The 20,804-nt window shown below is 40.6% G+C and overlaps 1 protein-coding gene across 7 annotated transcripts in view; it reads left to right on the top strand.

Moving 5' to 3' along the window:
* Window positions 1-20,804, top strand: part of ADAM15 (ADAM metallopeptidase domain 15) — a 1,588,574-nt gene that overhangs the window by 374,581 nt on the left and 1,193,189 nt on the right. For all 7 annotated transcript variants that reach the window (XM_044080074.1, XM_044080071.1, XM_044080076.1 and 4 more), the window contains exon 4: window positions 12,702-12,780. In XM_044080074.1, coding sequence (XP_043936009.1) covers window positions 12,702-12,780 — 79 coding nt within the window. The remainder of the gene's footprint in view (window positions 1-12,701; window positions 12,781-20,804) is intronic.

Below are 20,804 nucleotides of genomic sequence, written 5' to 3'. Positions count from 1 at the left end.
TACCAAACAGGAGAGGACCCAGGATTGAAACCTGTGGTACTCCACTTGTCAGTGGTCTGAAGTTGGATTTAGAGTCTGCTACTTTCACAGTGTGGGGTTCTGTCAGTGATCCAGTTGGAAACCCATCTTGTGACATAGGGATTTATACCTATTTTAGTGAGTTTATCTGTAATTCCAGAGTGGAGGATGATGTCAAAAGCCTTGGCGAGATCTAGATAGGCTGTGTGAACCACCTTACCCTCATCTACGGCTTTGGTGACCACTTCACAGAAGTCTGTCAGGTTTAGGAGACATGATCAGCCTTTTACAAACCTGAACTGGGTAGGGTCCAGAGTTTGGAGATTACCAATGTCATTGTTTATAAGTTCCATGATGATACGTTCCATAGACGTGCAGACCAGGCTCATCAGGCTAATGGGGCGGTAGTTCCCGGGGTCCGTGGTGGCTCCCCTCTGTGGAGTGGGATAACTGTTGCTGTGCGCCATTCAGTGGGTACAAAGCTTGAGGTGAGGCTGTGATTTTAACATGGTACTTAGGTGGGGTGCCAGTTCGTTCTTTAGTTAGTGTAGAACGCAGCCTGGGATGTTGTCAGGACCCATGGATGCTGTGTTCTTGGCTTTGGAGAGTATGTTTTTTACCTGTGCAACCGTGATTACAGGAACTTTGCATTCTTCCAGTATAGAGATGGGCCCTTTAGGGGATGAGAGGGGGGTTAGCACTGAACCTATCTGCCAGGATGTTGGCAATATCAATTGGTTCTGTATATTTAGTGCCATTGTGCTGTAACTCAGAGCAGATCTGAGTGTTGCATTGAGATTCTTGACATAGCTATAGAATGCTTTGTGGTTGTCTTTAGAATCAGTAGTGATTTTGTTTTCGTAACTAGCTTTGGAGGATTTTATGAGGGATCTCAGCTTCTTACTGAGGCTGACCAGGGAGTTCCTCCAATCATGGGATTTTACTCTTTTTTACAACAGTTTCTTTCTTATGTTGTAGAGTTTGTTTATGGCAGGGGACCACCAGATTGGCTTCCTTTTTTTGGAGGATAGCATCTCTGTTCTGTTAGGGATTGCACGATCCATGCAGTCGTGTAAGTGCTTATAAAGTACATTTGTGTAAGAGTCAGCAGTTGTACTTCTATTGTCCGTCAGCATGGGTGTCGTGAAGTTTGCTACTTCTGTCTTAAGAAGTGTGAAGTTGGCTTTAGAGAAATTTTTTACAGTGGTTTCCCTAATGGGGTGTGGCGGTGGTATGTGGATGTCTAGTGTGATTAGCTTTTGGTCGGATCTGACCAATGAGGAATTGACCTCTGGTGTGGAACACCGGTTGCCCATGTTGGTAATAACCAGGTCTAGGATATTGTTGCCCCTGGTGGGGGTGTGGATAAGTTGATCCAAGGCGTTGGAATTTATGAATTCCAGAAAACGTTAAGCACAAGAGTTGGTACATGAGTTGTTTTCCCAGTTAATGGTGGGGTAGTTGAAATCGCCCATTATTAGGGTGTTAGGTTGTACCCTAATATTTTCCAGTGTATCAAGAAATGAGGAGTGGGAATCCTGGGGCATGGTGGGGGATCTGTAGCAAGCTACAGTTTGGATTGCGGTCTTGCCCAGAGTTAGTTGCACTTGGATAATCTCGGATGCATTATTCTGAGCAACTAGCCTGGAGGTGTTGATATCCTTAATGAATATGGACACGCCTCCGCCTTTAGTGTTTCTGTCCAGGTTCCTTCTTTCTCAGCTTCCCAGACTGTCTTTAACCTTCCCAGACTGTCTTTAACCTTCTCGGTTTTGAAGGGAAGACCTCGGCCCTTTCTGTACTGGGCTGCATGTCTCAAGTAGTCCTCCATGCTATTAAATGTAGTTTTGATGCAGCTGCCTCTTCTAGAACTGCTGCTTTAGGTTCAGTTTTGAGACATTACTCTCTGCTTCGTCTCCAGCCTTTGCCAAATGACATTAACGCTAGTGTTAGATGCTTCTCTTGATAATAAAAACCTATTTGGTTCTACAGCTGCTGAACTTTTTAACTCCCTACAGGATAAGGGGAAGGCCATACAGGAATTGAGGCATATTTTTTGTCTTCTATTCTCAAGTTCCAAAGGAATTATTCCTCTAAATCTACTTTTGTTTGCAGACAGCCTCACCATCCTCCCAAAGGTAGAAAGGGTTCTAGGTGAGTTCCTCATGCTAAATCTAATCAGACTTCCACTTCTCAGAAACCTCCTTTTCAAGACAAACAGGGTTCCATCTGATTGTCTGTTTTGCCCTTTCCTCAGTCAGATTCCTTTATCTCTTAATTTTTTCCTGTCCCTTCCCAGTTGATTAAAGATCACACAAGACTCTTGGCTTCTCCATCATCTGTTAGGAATACTTCATAGTGTGGAAATCCATCAGTTTTTTTCCAGAACTACTTCGGGGTCTTCAGTTATGGCACCATTCAAGCAGTTCCCCCTTCAGAAGAGGGGAAGGGGGTTTATTCCAGAATGTTTCTGGTTCCCAGGAAGGAAGGCATCTGGAGATCCATTCTGAGTCTCTCCCAGCTGAACACCTTTCTGAAGTTCCCTTTCTTCTGGATGTTATCCTTTCAAAACCTGTTTCCTTCTTCCCTAGGTTTTCCTGGTCTGTCTGGATCTCAAGGATGCTTGTCTTCACATCCCTATTCATCTGCTTTTCAGGAAGTTTTTGTGTTCGTTTCTTCCTTGCATTTTCAGTTCTTTCCTTTGCCCTTTGGCCTTTCTACTACCCGAAGGGTCTTCACCAAATGCCTCACTCCTGTGATTGCTTTTTGCAGGTTGAGAGTAGTTCAAATATTTCCTTATATGGATGACGACCTCATTCAGGCTTCCTCCCCTGAGACCTTGCTTCAGTACCTTCACCTGTACGGTTTGCCCCTTGTAAAGCCTTAGGTTTACAATAAACTTCCAGGAATCACTCCTGGATGTTCTTCATCTCACATTGCTGCAGTCCTTACTTATGGGTAGTCCGCTGTCCTCGGTCGGCCCGAATACCAAAGTATTAGGCTGACGTCGGTCATGGGCACTCAGCTCTGACATCAGAGCGTCAGGGTATAAAAGCGCATGACCGACGTCATATCCTCAGTCTTTTTTGCCGCATGGTCCGATGCAGAAGCAGCGTTGCAAGTGCCGTTCGGCGTTCTGAAATTTTTCGTTTTCGGAGTTTCAGACCGATACCAAGTTGGGCTAAGTACCCCGTTGGGGAATATTTTTGTTTTTTCTTGCCTCAGTTATTTACCGGATGTCAGAAAAAGTGAATAATTGTATTTCTTGTGGGAAACAGATACCGCATAGGGATTACCACTCGCTTTGTATTCCTTGTTTGGGACCGGAGCACGACGTAGTTGGGTGTCGGTTTTGTGCTAGGTTTAATAAGCGCACTATAAAACGAAGGTTAGATTGCGCTAGGTTAGTCTTTGGCAAGCGGTGTAATTATATTATGCCTTCGGATCCTCCGACGCCCGCTTCCACGAAGAAGCGTAAAGACAAATCTTTAAAGCCTAGGCAGGATGATTCGTCCGTTTCGGACGCCGGTCCTTTAGAGGCTACAGTGCAGGTGGATCCGGCTGAAGTTTCTGTTGAGTCCCAGGGGGAAACTTTGATTTTACAAGATGTGGCCTCACAGGAGGCAGGTCAGGCTGAAGGGGCCTCTCAGGTTACTGTTCTCCCTTCTATGCCTAAGGTGGTTAGGCCTTCTGCTACTGTTTCTAAGGCTCCTTCTAAGGGCAGGTCTGTATTGCCTTCCTCTGGTGTCAGTTCTGGTTCTTCAGGGTCTGTGCCTAAAAAGCACATGCTTAAAATGGCAGAAGATTTGATTACTTTAATTAGAGGTTCTATGCCCCCTCCTGATAAGAGGCCCAGGGTAGAGCCAGAGTTAGAAAGTTTGGAGCAGGCCTCAGATGATTCAGAGTCTTCTGCTGAAGACATTCAAGATTTTCCTCCTTATTCTGATTCTGATGCAGAGGATTCCTCTCCTTCTGCTTCTCCTCCAGAGGATTTTTCATTTTCAGAAACCCTACACTCTATGAGGGAGCATTTTAAGTGGGAAGGACAGGATTTCTCAGATTCAAGGAAGAGACTTAGGCAGTTCTTGTTTTTACCACAGCACAGACCCTTGGCTATACCTCCTGTTTTGGATGTTGTTCAGGATGTTTTTTCTGAGGCTTCTTTTAATCCAGATTCTATGCCTCCTGCACCAGTTAAACCGGACAGGTATTATAGGGTACCTGAGGCTCATAAATATCTGTATAAGAGTCCTAGGGCGGACCCAGAAACTATTAGTCAGGGGCCTAAGGGTGTTAGAGCCTCTGTTGTTAAGAATCCGGTCCCTCTAGATAAGGAAGCTAGAGCTTTGGACAGATGGGGTAAGAAGGTGTATACCTCTTCTACTTTAGCAATGAGGGCTTTAAATTGCCAGTTTCATATGTTGAAGTATCAGAATTTCCTCCTTTCTCAGCTAAAATCTAAAGTGGATGCTTTGGCAGGGGGCATAGAGTGTAAAGAATTGCAAGATTTGGTGCATGTATCTGAACAGGTGGGGAAGCATTCTTTGCAGTGTGGTTTTGATGCTTTACAGGCTTCTTCTAGAGTGGCTGCCACTGGTTCAGTTCTTCGTAGGCACGCCTGGCTTAAGGATCAGAATTTATCTGAGCATGTTAAATCTAGAATTCTGGATGCCCCTTTACAGTCTGACGTGTTGTTTGGTCCTCCTGTGGAGTCTGTTTTGAAAAAAATGGAAGACAAGGCTAAGTCTATGCAGACTGTTAAAGATTTTTTGCAGGTGCAACCTCCAAAGTTTAGTAGAAATTGGCCTACTAAGGGGTGGACGTACCCTTCTTCTGATTCTCAGTCTAGGGGTAGATCTAGACGTGGGAGGGGCAGAGCTCAGAGTACCTTCAGGTCCAGAACATGGAGTTCGCCTGCTCAATCTGCTGGTGAGGGTAGGGGCCAGTCCTTTCGTAAACAGGCCCAATGACCTGCATTTTCAGCTGCCAGATTCTTCTTGCCTGGCAGCTCCTTTGGGAGGAAAACTAGCTCTCTTCAAGCAAAACTGGCTTTTAATCACCCAGGACAAATGGGTATTGGACATTATAAACCAAGGCTACAAGTTCTATTTCCATACATTGCCTCCTTTCAAAGGCATGCCAGACGTTCCTCCTCGGCAAAGGATAGAGGCTCACAAGCAGATTTCATTACTTCTTCAAATGGGAGCTATACAACCAGTCCCTCTGTCAGAAGTGGGTCTAGGATTTTATTCTCGCCTGTTTCTAGTACCAAAGAAAGGGAACACGTGGAGACCGATTTTGGATTTATCTCTCCTCAACACTTATTTGGACATTCCAAAGTTCAAAATGTTGACGTTACAACAGCTTTTACCTTTACTGGGAAAAGATCACTGGATGGTTACTCTGGATCTAAAAGAGGCTTATCTTCATGTTCCTATCAGGCCCAGTTGCAGGAGGTACCTGCGTTTTCGGGCTGGAAATTTACATTATCAGTTCTCTGCATTGCCCTTTGGCTTATCTACTGCGCCCAGAGTGTTCACAAAGGTTCTGGCTCCAGTGATAGCCTTTTTCAGGTTGAGAGGAATACAGATTTATCCTTATTTGGACGACTGCCTGATTATTGCACAAGACAAGGACAAGCTTCTTCAGCATCTACAGTATGTGATGGTAGTGTTAAGATGCCTAGGGTATTCTGTGAACGAAACAAAGTCCAGTCTAGTACCCTCTCAGGACGTGTGCTTTCTGGGTGTGAGACTGAAAACAGCTTCCCAGATGGCCTTTTTGACCCCGGACAAACAAAGAAGCCTTTCTCTTTATTTCCATCAAATGTCTCTACAGTCCAGGCTGACTGCAAGGACAGTCCTTCAAGCCTTGGGGTTCATGGCATCTTGTATTCTGGTGCTTCCCAATGCCAAACTGCATATGAGGAAGCTTCAATGGTATCTCAAAAACGTATGGACACAACACTGCCAAGATCTGGACACTGTCATTCAGATAATACCTTGCATTCAGAAGGAATTTTTGTGGTGGGCTCAGGAATGTCACCTAAACAAGGGACTCTCTGTGACCCGACCAGAGGCGAGTCAGATTCTAACGACAGATGCCTCGGACAAGGCTTGGGAGCACACCTCAATGGAAAATGGGTGCAAGACACGTGGCCTGTCAGACTTCAACATTTGCATATCAACTTGAAGGAGATGTTAGCAGTCCAATTTGCATTGATGGCTTTCAAGGATTTACTTCACTCAGGGCAGGTGTTGATTCAAACAGACAACACTACTGTCATGTGGTACATCAACAAGCAAGGGGGAACTCATTCGTACCCTCTTTGCAGGCAAGCGATGATTTTGTGGGAGACTGCTGTCAGTTTACACCTCAATCTTCAGGCAAGGTTTCTACCAGGAGCACAGAACTCCTTAGCAGATGTATTGAGCAGACAAATAGTGGATCCTCACGAGTGGAAATTGGATCCTCATGTATTTCAAAAGTTGACAGTGTCATGGGGAACTCCAGACATAGATATGTTCGCTTCTCCACTAAATTGCCAGTTGCCAAAGTTTTGCACAAAAAGGTTTCATCCCACAGCTTGGAAAGTGGACGCTCTGTCATTCAGTTGGAGCAATCTTCATGTATATGCCTTTCCACCTCTGCCTCTTCTACCCAAGGTACTCTTGAAGGCCAGACAAGACAAGCCATCCATGATTCTAATAGCGCCGGATTGGCCTCGACAACACTGGTACCCACTACTGAGGAGTTTGGTACGAGAGCCTCCATGGCCTCTGCCTTTGATTCCGCATCTTTTGTCTCAGGAGGGCAATCACTTTCTCAATGTCAGAATTCAGTCTCTGCATCTAACAGCCTGGCATATTCTGTTTTAGACTCTGGAGGTTCTCAGCTTCCACAACAAGTTTTGAATGTTATTTTGGAGGCCAGGAGGCCTAGTACAAGGAAAGTTTACGCTGATAAATGGAGGAGATTTTTTATTTGGAGCGAAGGGAAGGACTTTGATGTTTCCAAGCCTAATTTAAGTGCTTCTCTGCACTATCTTACTGAGTTATTAGACAAGGGTTTGTCCTTCTCCTCCATAAAGGTTCATGCTGCAGCCATTTCGGCTCATTATGACTGTGACCCTCCTTTATTCTCTCATCCTTTGTTTAAGCAATTTCTCAGAGGGGCAAAGAACATAAGACCCCCACGTAGAGCTCCTACTCCTGCTTGGGATCTCAATTTTGTGTTGGAAAAACTTACTCTACAACCTTTTGAGCCTGCAGCTACTGCCGAGTTAAAGTATTTGTCATGGAAGACTGCTTTTTTGTTGGCCATTACTTCTGCAAGAAGGGTTTCTGAATTACAGGCCCTTATGGCAGTGGAGCCTTTCTTGATTTTTCATAAGGATAGGGTATCTTTGCGTACTAATCCTTCCTTTATGCCTAAAGTGGTTTCTAGTGTGGCTTTAAACCAAACTATTCATTTGCCTACCTTTTATGCAAACCCCCAAAATAAAGGGGAGAAGATTTTGCATACTTTGGATATTCACAGGCAGTTGCGTTATTATTTGAGCAGAACCAAGGAGTTCAGACAGTCTCAGCAGTTGTTTGTTTCTTTTGCTTTGGGTTCTCAGGGTAAACCTATTTCAAAACAAACTATTTCTAAATGGATTGGGTTTTGTATTTCTTTCTGTTATTCCCATCATGGTAAGGAGATTCCGGCTGGAATCAGATCTCATTCCACTAGAGCTACTGCCACTTCTACTGCCTTTCTAAGGGGGGTTGGCTACAAAGGATATTTTGGAAGCAGCTACTTGGAGTTCAGTACATACTTTTTCTAAACATTACCACCTTCCTCTTTATTCTAAGTCTAGGGCTGGATTTGTCACTGCAATATTACAGGGCATTTTAGCAGCCCCTACTGCTTTATGATTTTGCCATCCTCCCTTTCCCGTTGCTTTGGGATTCTACCCATAAGTAAGGACTGCAGCAATGTGAGATGAAGAACATAGTACAGTTTTGTACCTACCATAAATGTAGATGTTCGAAGATCCACATTGCTGCAGTCCAATTTACCCTCCCTCCTTCCCCACTGTAGCTTAGCATGGTTATATGGTTTGGCTGATGGTTGTTGTTGGGCATATTTTTTGGGAGGTACTCTGTTTTTGGCTGTGGCCTTTCTTTTTAGGGCCTTCTGACATCTGGGGCAAGAAAAGACTGAGGATATGACGTCGGTCATGCGCTTTTATACCCTGACGCTCTGATGTCAGAGCTGAGCGCCCATGACCGACGTCAGCCTAATACTTTGGTATTCGGGCCGACCGAGGACAGCGGACTACCCATAAGTAAGGACTGCAGCAATGTGGATCTTCGAACATCTACATTTATGGTAGGTACAAAACTGTACTTTCCTTCTCAGGATCATGTGCTTCTCAGTTGCAGACTCCAGATCATCCATGTGCTGGCCTCCCTGCCTCCTCCCAATGCTATTTCTCTGATTGCCTTTTTTCAGTCACTTCTTCCTCAACTTTTGGGTAAGATGTATTAATTTATTTGTACAGCAATGGGAAAGCTAATGTAATATGGCATAAAGTAAATATATGGAAGTAAATAAACTTTTCCATGCTGTATTCTAAAGGGAATTGCTCTGCTAAGGAGATAATAAGCAATAAAAATTGCTATGTATTTAATACCACCAAAGAAAGAGGATGTTAATATGTAAATGTTAAGCTGTGGTGTTTAGTGAAATAAGGTATACAAGTGAAACATTGAAGATGAATGACTGAATTTTACTGAAGTGAGCTTTATAATTGAAGAAATGAAAGAGTTGTTTATTGTATTAGGTGTAGATTTTATACTGTGATGTATATATACCTTTATATTGTAAAGGTTCAAGATTAATGATAAAGAATAAAATACAGTTTTATGAAGATCTTCTGGAATTTCTGGAGGGAGAGGCAGAATATTGCCAAATCTTTAATTAGAATGGGTGAAGATACACTGCCCTTAACTGTGGGGACATTGTTGAGCGGTGGGAGGAATGCCTTTAAAATTTTGAATTGGGTAGCTACAGCATGCCCTCCTTTGAGGAGGCAGTTTCAGGAGCAGATGTTGGAACTGGTTCCATTTTGATAGGTAATGTGTGACAAGGTTATTGCAGTACATATGATCATCCATCTGGAAATACTGAGGACCCTGGATTTTATTGGGGTGTGGTGATTAGCATGCATTTTCAGTTTTGTTGAAAGCTGGAATTATGCATTCAGATTATCTCCTGTAGATGCCCTCTGTTTTTTTAAGAGGTTCAGAAGGATGCATTTTAATTATAGGGAGGTCACAGTCCTTGCCTCCTTAGGGAAGTATATGCCAGGATACTGGGAAGGAGACTATATCCAGTAGTGGTTCAGGTGGAGCAATGCAGGCTCTGTCCTAGCCATGAAACAGTAGATCAAGTCCTTATCTCTGCAGAGATGTTGGAGGGGTTCATGAAAGTCCACCAGTACTACCTACAATCTACATACGTTTTGGGGTCCTGGAAATAAAATGTTATAGTGTACACAAGAATGTCTTTTTTTTTATGTTTTTTTAAGAACAGTAATCCTTTATTCTACAGACGCATCCACTTGAATCCACATCTTGCATATTCTTTTTTTAACACTTTTATTAAATTATTACTTAAGACCTACGCATACGTTTATACAAATGAAAACAAACCATATAAACATATTCCTAGTTCCATATGTTATACATCACATATGTTCTTTTGCATAATTATCATCAGTCCAGCATTGCATACATTTATCGATTAATGACATCCCTTTAACTTCAAGAGTCCTCCAAAACATTATTCTGTATGTATTGTTCTGATAATTTCCATTTTTTTTGTGTGTAATTTGCTCCTACCCTTTTCTAAAGAATCCCGCTTTAAGTTCTTTCATCTCTTATAATATTCAGTACTTCTAATACAGTTGGTTTAGACTTTGATTTCCATTGTCTAGTAATTGCTTTTTTGGCAGCCACCAGAATTAAATTTAACAAGGACTTGGTGCAGCAGTAGCGTTGTTGCCTCACAGCAAGAGGTTATCCCATTCGATTCTCATCTGGAGAGCCTTCTGTGTGGAATCTGCATGTCCTTCCTGCGGTAGAGTGGCATTCGAAAGACATGCGTAGAATGGGTGTGCCTTCGTTGAAGGTTGGGCGTTGAGCTGGCACCTCGGCACCCATAAAAAATCTACTGCCAATCATTAGCGGACCGGAGTTCCGCTGTGGCGACCCCTAACTGGGAAAAGCCGAAAGAAAAACGACAACAACTATGTCTAGGCAATTCAGATTTTTTTATCCCAGTTAAAAAAAAAAATCATTCCCTTAGTAACACCCATTTGCTTACCAAATATTTCTGGTAGAGTACTCTCTAGGGAAGTTTTAAAATCTGTCAACTCATTACCCTCCCATAATGTATGTTCTCACTTACCTCTTTCTTCCTCATCACACCTCCAATTGCCATTTACCTGGTGAAAATTCTGTGGGGTATAAAATATGTACTCTGGAATGTCTTGTGAACAGTGTTACATTACTATGGGGTCATAAGACCGGGTTCCATAGGCAAAGTCAGATGCTTTCACTGTGAAGGATAGACCTCTGCAAAATGTGTTTCTGGTTCCCGTGTTTATTTGTAAAAATACAGTTATAGTCACTTTTGCATCTTTGGTACAGTGATGTTCACACTGAGACGTGTCAGAGTATTTTTTCTGGTTTCATGAATTTCATTTGCATAATTTTAAAATCTAATCATAAACTTTTTTTTTTTCTGTGTGACTTTTTTTTTTTTTATAACCCATCCATCTATCCATCCACATCCTCTTTTTCACATTTTTGCACAAGGAGCCAGGATGTCACATCAACACACTGACAATCATCTAGAACCAATGTTCACATTGCTGGGTGGCTAGCACTGCTGCAGATTATTTTTTAATAAATTCCACTTAATAGACATAATGTACCGAGTAGGCGGTTATATTTCAGTTGATCCAATTATCATTTTTCATTTGCATCATTTATGAGATTGCTGAATGTTTTTAAAAATGAAGCATGGGTTGTTTTTGACAAAAAAATGAAGCATGGGGCAAAGCCCTGTACATTTCAAGTAAAGGAGGTCAGTTTTATGAGCATTTATCATCAGTGCATTACTTCCTTTAAAATACTGTCCCAATGTGCATTCTAATTTGGTTGCATATTCAGTGCACATGTATTTAAAATATTTAATAGTACAACAATATTCTGCTGATCTCTTGTTTCTGTAGTTGACTAATGACATATAACTTTGGTTGGGTATAAGCCTTCCTCAACTGCTGGTGGCCCAGAATTCCAAGGCCAGGTTTTTATTGGGTCTCCCAGGTTTTGCCACATTACTCTTGCATTACAGGGTCTGTGCTGTCTGTCTTTGTCTGCTAAATCTATATTTAAGATTTTTTTTACTTTCTCAGCATTGAGCAGTTTGACTCTCCTTTTCCTAAAAGAGCTAGCAGTGTTTTATATCCCTCTTCACCAGCTCAGATCATCAGTTGAGGGCTTGTTTCTGTAGTTGACTAATGACATATAACTTCGGTTGGGTATAAGCCTTCCTCAACTGCTGGTGGCCCAGAATTCCAAGGCCAGGTTTTTATTGGGTCTCCCAGGTTTTGCCACATTACTCTTGCATTACAGGGTCTGTGCTGTCTGTCTTTGTCTGCTAAATCTATATTTAAGATGTTTTTTTACTTTCTCAGCATTGAGCAGTTTGACTCTCCTTTTCCTAAAAGAGCTAGCAGTGTTTTATATCCCTCTTCACCAGCTCAGATCATCAGTCGAGGGCTTCTTCATGTTCCCAAATAACATTGTTTTGCTACTTAATGCCTTGTAGTAATCCTGTAACATTGCTGTTTAATGGTAATTTGTAATGAAAATTGTGTAATATGTTGGAGCTTTTCTCCCTGGACCTCCGCTGAAAAAGGGTTCTTTAGCTCAGTCGGACAGTCTCGGTCAACAAATGTAAAATAAATAAAATGTTCCCAAACATCAGACAGATGTTCTTTTAGCCAGTTGGCCCTGGTGCTATAGAAGAAATTCCCTTCCCTTGCTAGGGCTTGTGAGATTGAAGCCCTTTTATGAGGTCCCTTAAATTTCTCTTTCTTCTAAGGATTATTTCAATCATAGTGCAAGTTGATAAATTGCAACTTTACATTTATCTTTTTTTTTTTTTTTTTTTTTTTGTAGTCCACCTCTCTACATCTTAAATTATGATTCTATACGAGCTGTAGATTTCTAGGGCTTGTGAGGTTGAAGCCCTTTTTATGAGGTCTCTTCAGTGTCACTTGCTTCAGAGGATACATTTGAATACTAGAGTAAATTTGCATACCTCAACAGTACATTTATATATATTTTTTTCTGTTGCATCTATGTAGATCGTAAGTTATGATTCCATGGTAGCTCTGCCTTGTTTTAGATATAGGTTTTCTGTTTTTATTTATTATTAATTATCTTTGTCAAGTGTTTAGGTTTTTAAACACTATAAATAAAAGACAATGAACTGATTTTAAATTTAAAATATGAATGACTATTCTGGTGTGAACCACCTGGAATATTTTGCACTTACGGTTATGTCTAATTAATCAGTTGTATGTTTTGCTTATTATCTATTTACATTTTTCTTTTTTTCAGCAACCTAGTCTCTTCGTCACCTCACTTAACATACTACCTCAACAATGGAACTCGAGTTACAGATGCTATCAACAACCTGGTAAATTTTTTTTGTTTTATTTTTACTAAATTTGTAAAACTCATGCGTGTTTGTAATTGGTGTCAGTATTGTTTGTTCATTAGTTTATAAAACAATATTTTTATAGTCATAGATTCATAAATATTCCAAGACCACTTAGTTTTATGACTATTCTCGCCTTGCCAGTGCCATCCTTCAGGTATCACCTTCTTTTCAGGAGAGCCATACCTGTCAATCCTGGAGTAAATTTGCAGATGCCTATCCAGTCATCTAATTTCTTTAAAGGGAAATAGTGAGGCTGGTTCTAAGTGTTAGTGGAGCAGTGGACTTGAAGAGAAACAGTAGGTCCAGGGCAGTCAAATCTGTAATGGCTCAGTAAGCGAGAAGTCTGTAAGACACTTCGGTCAGATTCCAGAACAGTTTCTCTCTGTATAAATGACTTACTCTGATGTAACCATGCCCCAATTCTGAAAGACTTGCTCTTGATGTGAGTGATTTACTCCTGTATAAGAGCTCTCTATAAAGCAAGCTTAATTGGAGTAAGACACTTACACAGAGAGCAAATACTTTGGAATCGGGGCTGACTTATACTGAGACCATTTCTTTTGGAATCAGATTAACTGAATAAAGGGGATAGAACCTTCAGCCTTTTATTGTAGCAAAGGGACTTTAGGCCTGGTTAGGAGTATTTGGGAGTCTTTCTGATATTTTGATGTGTTTAGTTTAGTGGATCCCAAAGGGGCATCATACTCAATAATTTCCCTGATCTGTGCCTGAGTATATGTAAGTGATTACCTCTCTTGACCTTGAAGGTATTCCTTTAGCAATTACCTAAGCCAAGTAAAAGAATTTCTGACAACCATTGTTATATGATGGTCAACAGAGAGGGAGCTGTCAACCCAAACATCTAGGTCCCTAACTGCATTTGCTTTTTGAAGAGGTAAGCTGTTTAGACAGTGTAATGAGGGGAGGGGTTGTCAACTAAAAGTGATGATACTCTACACCTGTTAACCTTTAGTTTGAGCCCTTATTTTAGTGTAACAGGAGTTTACAGAGCAGGTTCATTCTGAAGGGCTTGGGTGTCATAGGATGGCTTTAACGTCATCCCCCAGTTTACAACTGTGTGCAAACTGTGTTAGTCAGAAATCTTGCTTCTCTGCTTGGAGATCTGAAAAGTCAGCACCAAAAAGGAGAGGTCGCAGCACTGAGCCCTGAGGGACATTGCTGGTCACTTTCATACTTTCGGTTGAGGCACCTGCAACTCACACAGTGTGGGTTTTGTCTTTCAGCCAGTCTGCTGTCCATCTAGCCACAATTGGGTCAGTTTTTAAAGCATTTAGCTTTTGTATGATGCCAGTATGGAGAATGGTGTCAAAGGCCTTAGCCAGGTCAAGGTATGCTGCATGCACTGCATGGCCATCATCTACAGCCTCTGTAATCCTTTCATTGAAATTTGCCAGCTTAAATAGACAGGATCAGTGCTTCACAAAATCAAACTGTTGAGGGTCAAATTTAACAAGATTGTGATGGCACAGTTTGAGGTCAGTTGTAATACGTTCCATGGCTTTGTAGCTGTGACTTGTATGGCTAATAGGTCTGTAATTACGTGGGTTGGATGTAAGGCCACTCTTATGGAGAGGCATGACCACTACCTTGTGCATCAGGGACAAAACCAGTAGTTAAACTTGTGTTAAACAATTATTAATTAAGCAGCCAGGTATGCTGTTGTCGCATGGATGAAGTATTTTTGGTCTTGGGTTAGCACTTTCAGTAAATGATCTTTAGCGATAGTTTTGGGGAGTAAGGAATTCAGATATAATGGAGCTTTGAATAGAAGTCTCTGGATGAAATTGGTATTACATTTGTTGTCAAGGATAATGGCAGTATCATTTAAGGTCAGACTATGAGGCCTCATTATGAATAAGATCTGAGCAGTACAAGGTATTTTTTTTTCATTTTTTTGACATAGCTTTATGTACATTTTTAATCATTTTTAGCTTCAGAGGCCACACTAAGTTCACAATCTCGGATTGTTTGCTTTGTTTTTTATTCTTTGTAATGCTTTTGATATTATCTGTGGAAGATGAGTTTGGGATCTGTTAAATTCAAAGAGTTTTTCTTTTTTTTGTCGTTTATGATGCTGCACCACCCGTTTGGATTGTTTTTGAATTTTCCTTGATGCTTGGTTCTGGTGGCAGCTGCTGGCTTTATGCATTTTCTGATGGGTGTAGAATTCCTTAACAAAGCTTGCTGCTGTACTAAGGTCTGGGGAGGTGCAGTCAAAAGTAAATTTTGATATTTCATCATATAATACGTTGAAGTCGTCATGTGTGTAGCCCTTAACTTCAGTGAGGTTTGCTGTAAAAACCTTTGGGAGTTTAAAGGAGAAGATCACAAGTTTATAATAGTCCGACTCTACAGGAGAATAAGAACAAGAGGAGTAGTGCATGAGGCAGACATATTTTTTAAGAATCTGGTCAAGAATGCTCTGCCCTCTAGTAGGTTTATTTAGCATCTGCTCAAGGAAGTTTGTGTTTAAGTCCAGGAATTTTTGGCTATATCCTACATTAGTGGTATAGATGTTTTGGTTTATTGAAGGATGGATAAAGTCCCCCAAGATAAGGGAGTTTTTGTTAATAGGGAGATCGTTTACATCATTGTTTGCATAACTGTGTTTAGAGGCATCCGGAAATGCCGGGTGTTTCGAAAACATTTGACATGTCCCAGAATGTAGAATTAATTTTTTAGCACTTTCAGTGTTTTCAGCATTTGAAAGTGCAGTTTCCGACCTTTGGAGTCTGGTATATGACAAGTCGCATGTGTTATTTGCGATGTTGTAAAGGTAAACCGAATTGTTCATAGACGTGGTTAGTTAACTGTTTGATAGTTTCATAGGTAGTAAGCTAGCTACCCTCATGGGCCATTTTAAGCCTAGCCAGTTTCTCTTTTTGTGCTTCAAATAATATTACCCCTAATGAGAATAACCGGGATCATACCCTAGATAATTTGAGGGGACCCAATCCCATCCATAGATCTAAGTTGTGTTTGAATATGCACAGGGATGAACTGGGATGTAGAGTCCGTTTTATAGCAGAAGCATCATCTGCGAGATATACCTGTCCCTCCAAACCATTCTGTTGATATTGCAGGAGAGGTTTATATCCCTAGATCGAGTATTTCTGATAACGTTTGACTTGGATGATGTGCGGTAAATCTTGTCAGTATTGGGTCAGAGGATGCCTTGTATGCCAGACACAGGCTACCTCTTAGCAGTTTGTGGGATACCCTGTGTAGTGACAGGACTTTCAGTCAGTCTGTGTAGGACATGTTGTTTACGCTTTGTGTCCTTTTAGTAAGTTATCTGTGTGGGCATTCCAGTTGTTGCCTGCATCTGGACATTTAAATGCCAAAGGGGGCATTATACCCAATGATTAACCTAATGAGGGCTGAGTAGAGGGGAACAATGGCATCCCTAGATCTAGGCACAGTCCCTTTGTTTATAAGCTTTGCAATTTAGGAGGACGGTCTTAGAACAGTGGACACATATTGGTCATGTTAGTTTGATTGGGGGGACGGTGTATCCTCGTGTAGCTTGCTCAGTTTACAGTCATTTCTCAAAGGGATAGAAGTGCATCACAGAATACTTTGGCCATCAGAGCTTCTGGGAATTTGCGGCCCCCACACGCCAAGGCTGTATAAGTGGATTTTGACACTGGGTTAGTAGAGGCCTCTGACCTGAACCCCATCTAGATGAAAACCTACCCTGCTCAAAAACATATATAGGACACTGTCTTTATTTCTTTAACGTTCCTCCCACAGCTCAGATGTTATTGTTTTATGTTGAGCTGTGGACAGTGTGGTCATTATTTCTTTAACTTTCCTCACAAACTTCAGAGAGGTGCACAGGGGAGGGGGTCACTATATTTATACAGGAGCAGTGCACTGTTTTAAAAGGTAAGTTGGAAACATTATTTTTTCATTTTCCTCACTATCAGATATCAGATGCACATACAGGTGTCATCACAAGCATTTTTTTCTCTGTTTATTGTGCACTGCTATTTAGTTAACTTTGAGCATTAAAAGATCTCATCTCTTCCTTGGAGTAAAAAGTATGATTGGATTACTTTTCCTGTATATGATTTTTGTTCAGGCCATTATAAAATCAAAAGGTTAGAAAATGCACCTCAGATTATCTATAACTGCATGGCTGTTTGTGCGTAGTGGCCCCTAGACCCCCATCTTAATTTAGTTAGTACAGTGTAGTCTTAGGTCAGGTGTGTTGAAAAGATTCCAGGTTATTAGAGTATAGTCTTGATACTTCTTCGTCTAGTATGCCAGTTGACCAAAACGCAGCCCTGATTTTTATTTTTATTGTATGGGTTATAACTGATATGTGCATATGGATGCTTTTCCTTGTAGTTTTCTGCAGTCCAGGGTGTTGGATAAAAATTAAGGTCTTGCTGTCTGATGTCCTCTTATCATCAGAACTGACCATGTAATAGAACATTGTAAACTCGTCAACATTTTCGTCTAGTATGCCAGTTGACCAAAACGCAGCCCTGATTTTTATTTTTATTGTATGGGTTATAACTGATATGTGCATATGGATGCTTTTCCTTGTAGTTTTCTGCAGTCCAGGGTGTTGGATAAAAATTAAGGTCTTGCTGTCTGATGTCCTCTTATCATCAGAACTGACCATGTAATAGAACATTGTAAACTCGTCAACATTTTAGCTCAGATTTCTGCTGCTGTAGCTCTTTTGCACTTTTGTAATGCACAGCTACTGGGAGTGAGAAGCTGATCATTTCTCCTTTTTAGTTTTGTTTTAAGAATTCTTCAGATTGTTTCATAGTGCTTCTTCAGTTTCTGACTTTTTAAGTTGTTTGTTTATTTGCTAACCATTTAAGTGAACTGGTCTGAAGACCATGTTCAGCCACGGTCCAGGCCAAGTGCATATGTAAAATAAATAAAACACAGGATTATTGAGATATCAAATAGGCAGAGAGCCCTGATAAATAAGTAAAATAAAACTATACAATTGAGTGTGCTAAGTGTTGTTAGAGTAACTTTATTTCTTGTTCTTTATTGCATTGTGTTGTAATCTGATAGCATACAACACCATATATAGTCTTTACCTGTATAACTTCTGCTGACCTAGCTTTACTGTAGTGTGCTGATGTCCTTATGTGTTCATAAATGCCATAGGTTCCATTTAGCATGCATGCCATCTTAAGAAATAATTGAAGTGGAACAGAACAATAAGGAACATGGAAACACAGAACTCATCAAGAGATAAAATAACTAATGGATAAAGATCTTTGGTGTATTGAGTACATCCATTTCTTGTAGCTATTGTACATTTGCCCTCTGATGACCTCATTTTAGATTTTTCTGTCCTAGGGATCCTTGCGTTCCCCCTCAGTTGAATCATACACCATCATTATTTGTGGCAGATGGTTCAAGTACTCTGTGCCCTTTTGTGTGAAAGTGCACTATCTCCCCCTGGATGAAACAGTTGCCCTCAATGCTTCTACCCCCTCCTTCCTCTTCAGGTCTGCTCCTCTCTTTTGGTTGTAATATTGTGAAGCCTTACTTTATCCTTTTTTGTTATATTTCATTTTGTATATGCTTTGCAGTCTTCATCTTTCCATTTTCATTATCCTATCAATTCAACTTCTGTTTTAGAAACTGGTCATTGCCCACTTTCTGTACTTGGCTACTTTTCATAGAGATGTAGCCAGGGTGAGGTGAAAGGGTTGGTTGTGCTGGGAGGTAGTTATTATGGGACACAGTTGTTTAATGCCAGTGGTGTGATAGCACAGTACTGCCATTCAGAAATATATGCTGATACTACATTTTATTCTATTTGTAGTCAGGCCTGCAGTGTGTATGGCATTTCAGCTCTGCATGTTTGCAAGTGATTTGAGAGCAGAAGAGCATTTTAGTATTTTAGATGTTCATTATTGCTATGTACATTGGAGAGATCACATTAGGATTTCCAAGGTCCATTTATTTCAGTAGTGCACATCAGCAGTATATTACCCTTTGCCACTGACCTCTGTTTGCCCAATGTAAGACAGCATGTAGGCAGTTACAGCCACCAGATCCTTTTCCGACTCATGACCCCCTCCCATTGTACTGAAATAGAGACACCTGTTTAATGTACAATCCACACATACTACACTCATTCACTTACTGCAGGCACGTTTAGGTGCAGTTCAGAAGACTTCCAGTTCACTCAGTGGCATGTTTTCAGATACGGGAGAAAAATGGAGTACTAGTAGAAACTCACATGTACACACAAGAACATGCAGACCAAGATTCCTTCTAATTTTTAACCTCCTTGTGCTGTGAAGCATAATTTATGCCAAGTACTCAACAAACCAAAATCTTGCATGCAAAGTAGTCATGAGTAAAACATATGACACTTGACTTACACTGTACAAAACAAACATTCCTTATTCCATTTCAGTAGTAAAACCTGAATAAACTGGGTATTAGCAGCTGTAATTCTCCCCAACAAAGAGCCATTCATTCAGTGGCAGGACCCATAGCAAATTACACACAACTTTATCTGATGTATTCATGCAGACTTTATTTTACCGTAGTTTAAGGATGCACTCAGCAGCAGTGCATACAGTAAAAAAGATGATAAAGACAGTGCAGTTCTAGCCACAGTACTGCAAATAAATATCCATTTGAACAACAGCAGGACCCATAGCACAGGCTGCACACTCACTTTTCTATCTTTGCATAGACACAATTGTATTTCACCTAGGGTTGCCAACTTTTCATGTCAAAAATTCTGGACATCTGTGTGAAAGCAAGATTCATGTAATTTTGGTACCCCCATCCCCCCCCCCATGCAGCCATTCCAGTGTCCCATTACTTGGCTATTTCTCCATTTCTTCCCATTTGCCATAAACACTGTTCAAAACTTTCAGTGTGCATACTGTTGATTACAGATATTTGGATTTAATTTAAAAATTTTATTTCAAGTTTTATAGTACAAACACTGGCAGACATTTGCTAAACAAAGTAATACAGTCTCACAATGAAAACAGACTTAGCATTAAAACTTTTCTGCCCCTGAAACTCACATTCAGTGAAACAGCATTGAAATCCACATTCAAAGAAAATGCATCTGGCCAGTGGCAGATTCAGTTTACCTTTGGGCTGTTTTCAAATCATAGGCCCCTTGCACACATTTTTAGGACCATGCAAAAGTACTTTGATTCACCTTCCTGATTGTAGTAAATTATAATATACAATAATCAAATGATGTCCTTTGCATAATAAAGCACCACTTGTTAGAGCGTGTTTTGAATATTTAGTTTTGAACATTTTTTCCAGTAAGCAATGAAACAAAACATATGAACCTATAATGACAAAACTGCCCAACTGAGAACATTTCACCCATAAACAGGCACTCAGACTTCTGTCATTACAATCCATCAATGTCAGTCAATGTGCATAATCTCTGCAGAAGTAAAATTCATCAGAATAATTCCACATTAAAGAGATCTGTAACTAATGAAAAAGTTGCTGCTTGCAAACAACTTAATATTTCAGAATTTCATCTACAAATTTAGGGGCTGCTGCCCTTGAAGAGTAAGTTGCTTATGTTACATTAAAAAATAGTAAGCTGGTAATATTACAATAAGGAATGGATGGCAAACGGAAAACAGGTTTATTAAGTTCCTAAGAAATATTAGTCTATGGAAGAAGCACTTGATGGTTTAGATAAAAGATCATTTGCCGTCCTGGAGAAAATTCTGTGTAGCTATACTCTGAAATTCACGTCTGAGAAGCGCAGTACTTGTATGATTTAGTTTATTTCAAACAAAACAAAGCAAACAAAGGAATTAAGTACATCAACCTAGCAGGATTCAACAATACATATAATGCAATTCTTTCATTTCATTTGTGTTTGTTTCCATAAAATGCCCCAAGTACAGAGCATCTTTGCCAGCTGTTGTCACAAAGTGATTCAGAAAAGTACAAAAAAATCACACAAGTCTTGTTGGGAATTGTGTTTTAATAAA

This window comes from Protopterus annectens, chromosome 8.part0 (assembly GCF_019279795.1).
Source record: "Protopterus annectens isolate FY-2018-M chromosome 8.part0, PAN1.0, whole genome shotgun sequence".
Taxonomy (NCBI): domain Eukaryota; kingdom Metazoa; phylum Chordata; order Ceratodontiformes; family Protopteridae; genus Protopterus; species Protopterus annectens.
The sequence above is the reverse complement of the archived record's forward strand: the minus strand, read 5'-3'. Positions and strand labels throughout refer to the sequence as shown.